Source organism: Ornithorhynchus anatinus, chromosome 16, assembly GCF_004115215.2.
Source record: "Ornithorhynchus anatinus isolate Pmale09 chromosome 16, mOrnAna1.pri.v4, whole genome shotgun sequence".
Lineage (NCBI taxonomy): Eukaryota > Metazoa > Chordata > Mammalia > Monotremata > Ornithorhynchidae > Ornithorhynchus > Ornithorhynchus anatinus.
Window position 1 is genome coordinate 44,632,908 of NC_041743.1, and position 3,365 is coordinate 44,636,272.

The 3,365-nt window shown below is 62.6% G+C and overlaps 1 protein-coding gene across 1 annotated transcript; it reads right to left on the reverse strand.

Annotated features, from left to right (window-relative positions):
* Positions 1–224: 224 nt before the first annotated feature.
* On the reverse strand, positions 225–2,793 carry NR0B2 (nuclear receptor subfamily 0 group B member 2). The gene is made up of 2 exons (XM_001514305.4): positions 2,099–2,793; positions 225–932 (listed from the first exon to the last, which is right to left on the reverse strand). Exons 1-2 carry the CDS (start codon positions 2,643–2,645, stop codon positions 691–693), a joined length of 789 nt encoding a protein of 262 aa, XP_001514355.1. The 5' UTR covers positions 2,646–2,793; the 3' UTR covers positions 225–690.
* Between the last annotated feature and the right edge of the window lie 572 nt (positions 2,794–3,365).

Below are 3,365 nucleotides of genomic sequence, written 5' to 3' on the forward strand. Positions count from 1 at the left end.
CTCGAGACCCCCCCGGGAGAGGTGAGGCTGGGATCCGCTGGGCAGAGTGGGTTTTGCACGGTGCCCAACCTCCTCGCCCTGCCCCTCTCCTGGATCCCTTCCGTCTCCATCACTTCTATCGTATTTAGGGAGCGCTTACCGCCCGCAGAGCACCGTACTGAGCGTTTGGGAGAAGACAGCCATAAACGCGTTCCCGATCTTGCCCTTCCAAAGGGTCAGAGCAGTTCCAAGCGCTAGAAAGGACTTTATTTTTTAAAAAAATTCAATAATTTAACGAGGTTCTGCACAAACGACGAAGTCTCTGATTGACAGCCGCTCCCGGGCCCCGTCGGGGAAGCGGAGAGTTAGAGCTGGTCCCGGGGTCGGCGGCGCCACTTTTGCCAGGGCCGGAATCCCAGGGGAGTGTCCGGCACCCGGGCCCCTGGGGCACCCTCGGGGAGTTTCCCGTCTGTGCCCGGGCCCCTCGGACAGTCGCATAGGAGGGCACAAACGTGGTTCGGAGGCCCTCCCGCCCCGCTGGAGGGGCCGGGGTCACGGGCCGGGGTCACGGGCCGGTCCTGCCCGGCCCGCGCTCTCGCCCCTCACCTCCGGGCCGGCCCCGCCTCGTCCGCAGAGCCCCCCCGGGGGTCTCCCGTCCCCGTAAATCTGCAGCGGACCCTGCGGGGAGGGGTCCCAGGTCTGGGCCCCGGGCTACCGCACGAAGAGCATCTCGGCGAGGAGCCCGGTGATGTCGGCGTCGCCGATGACCGGCCGGAAGAAGAGATCTCGCACCAGCGCCGGCGGGATGGACTTGAGGGTGGAGGCGACCAGCAGGACGCGGGCGAAGCGGCCCTGGTCTTCGGGGTGCCGGGGCAGCAGCTCCTCCCGCAGCGCCCGCTGAGCCTCGCATTGGAGGCTCTCGATGGCCGGGGAGGTCCGGAGGCCCGGCACGTCTGCAGGGAGAGGAGGGGCGCCGAGGGGCGACGCCTGAAAACCGGGTTCCGGCCCGACGCCGGCCACCCCTTCCCACTCAACCCAGGCCCCTGTCCTCCTCACCGTCTCCGTCCTCTCCCCCTCTGCCCCTTACATATGTAGAATGCCTGTTGACCTCCCCCTTTCTATGGCATCTGTTCAGCGCTTACTATGTGCCGGGCCCTGTACTAAGCACTGGGGTAGATCCAAGCTAATCAGGCCGGGCACAGTCCGTGTCCCGCGTGGAGCTCGCGGACCGAATCCCCATTTTACAGATAAGGTAACCGAGGCACGGAGAAGCAAAGTGACCTGCTCGAGGTCACACAGCAGACGAGCGGTGGAGCCGGAATTAGAACTCGGGTCGCGGGCTCCCACGCCCGAGCTCTATCCACTAGACCAGGCCGTCTCTCCCCTTCACCTCAGCCTGTCATCTTCCCTTTCCAACCCTAATCCCGGCTCCACCACTCGTCTCCTGTTCCCTCATCTGGGAAATGGGGATGAAGACTGTGAGCCCCATGTGGGACAGGGACTGTGTCAATCAATCGATCAATCAATCAATCGTAGGGAAGCAGCATGGCGCGGTGGAGTGAGCCCGGGCCTGGGAGTCAGAAGGCCATGGGTTCTGATCCCAGCTCTGCCACTTGTCTGCTGTGTGACCTTAGGCAAGTCACTTCACATCTCTGGGCCTCAGTTACCTCCTCTGTAAAATGGAGAATAAAACTGGGAGGCCTGTGCGGGACAGGGACCGTGTCCAACACGATTTGCTTGTATCCACCCCCGTGCTTAGTACGGTCCCTGAAGCATAGTAAGCCCTTAACAAACACAACAATTATCGTTATTATTTGCTTGTCTCCACCCCGGCACTTAGTACAGTGCCTGGCACTTAGTAAGCGCTTAACCGGTACCATCATCACTATTATGATTATTTCTCGACCGCTTTAGCACAGAGCATTGTATAATGCTCTGGAGAAGGTACGACGTGGCAGACGCATTCCCTGCCCACCACGAGTTTACCAATCTGTTTAGCTCATATCTACCCCAGCGCTTCCAACAGTGCTTGGCAAGTAGTAAGCACTTAACCAATACCACAGTTTTTATTGTTATTATTAATAACCCTCTGGGGCCTAACCCTGCCCCGGACCCTCACCGGGATTAAAGAGGAAGACCCCCTTGAGGTAGGCGTACTCCTTGGGGCCGAGGTCCAGGCCCCGGAAAGTGTGGAGACAACACTGCAGCCTCTGCGCGGCGGCCAGCGTGGGCCGAGCGGTCTCGGGCTCCCGGCGCGGGCGTCCCCGGCCGTCCAGCAGAATCCGCTGGAGCATGCTGAGGGCGGGGGCGGGCGTCTCGGCCACCTCGAAGGTGACGGCGTCCTGGGCCAGGCCCAGCAGGAAGAGCGGGGCCCAGCAGCTGTGGAGCAGGAGCAGCTGGTCGCCGTCGGGCAGCAGGCGGAAGGAGGGCAGGTTCTTCATGAAGCTGACCGTCTTCACCAGGACGGCCGAGGCCGCCCGGCAGGTGCGCTGCGGCGTACGCAGGGACGCTGGCCGCCACCGCCGGCAGAGGCAGGGCCGCTGCACCCAGCCGGGGTCCGGGCCGGGGCCCGGGCCGGGCCGCAGGAGGGTGTACAGGATGGCCTGGCGGCCCCCGCAACCTCCCTGGCACCGGCAGCCCGCGGGGCTCGCCTCCGTCTCCGCCATGCTGCCGTCACCCGCCTCCCGGGGGCAAAACCCCGGAGCCTGGGCCGCTCTCTCTGGATCTCTCCGTCCGTCCCCTCCCTCCTTCCCTCCCTCTCTCTCTCGCTACTTCTCTCTGCGTCTGTCACTTTTTCTCTCTAGCTATTTCTCTCTCCTCTCTACTTCTCTCACTGTTTCTTTCTCACGTGCTATTTCTCTTGCTATTCTGCTCTCTATTTCTCTCTCACGAATTCTCTATTTGTCTCTTGCTATTTCTCCGGCTCTATTTCTCTCTCGCTAATTCTCTCTCTTTATATATTTCTCCCGCTATTTCCCGCTCGCTATTTCTCTCTCTCCCTGCCTCTGTCTCTCTCCCCGTCTCTGTCTGCCCGGCTGCCCGTCTCTCCCTTTGGCCCTGGGCCTTGCCGCCGCGCTCTGGGCTGGGTTCCCGCTCTATTTATAGCCCCCGGGAGGGCGCGGGCTTGGGCAACCTTGACTCCTTGGTTGGAGCCGGGTTCATTGACAAACCAGGCGGCCCGGGCGCGATTGGCCGGGGAGCGGGGCAGGGGTTGGGGGGGGTGGCCCACGTGGTGCTGAGGAGGCTTTTCTCAATGAAAGGGCCTGCCCGAGGACCCAGGGGCCCGAGGACCCAGGGGCCCGGCGGCCGGCCCAGCCGCCTTATCGCCGGGATTACTCAAAAGGGATAAACAGAGTCGTTAATCCACCGCGTACCCTGCCCCGGGC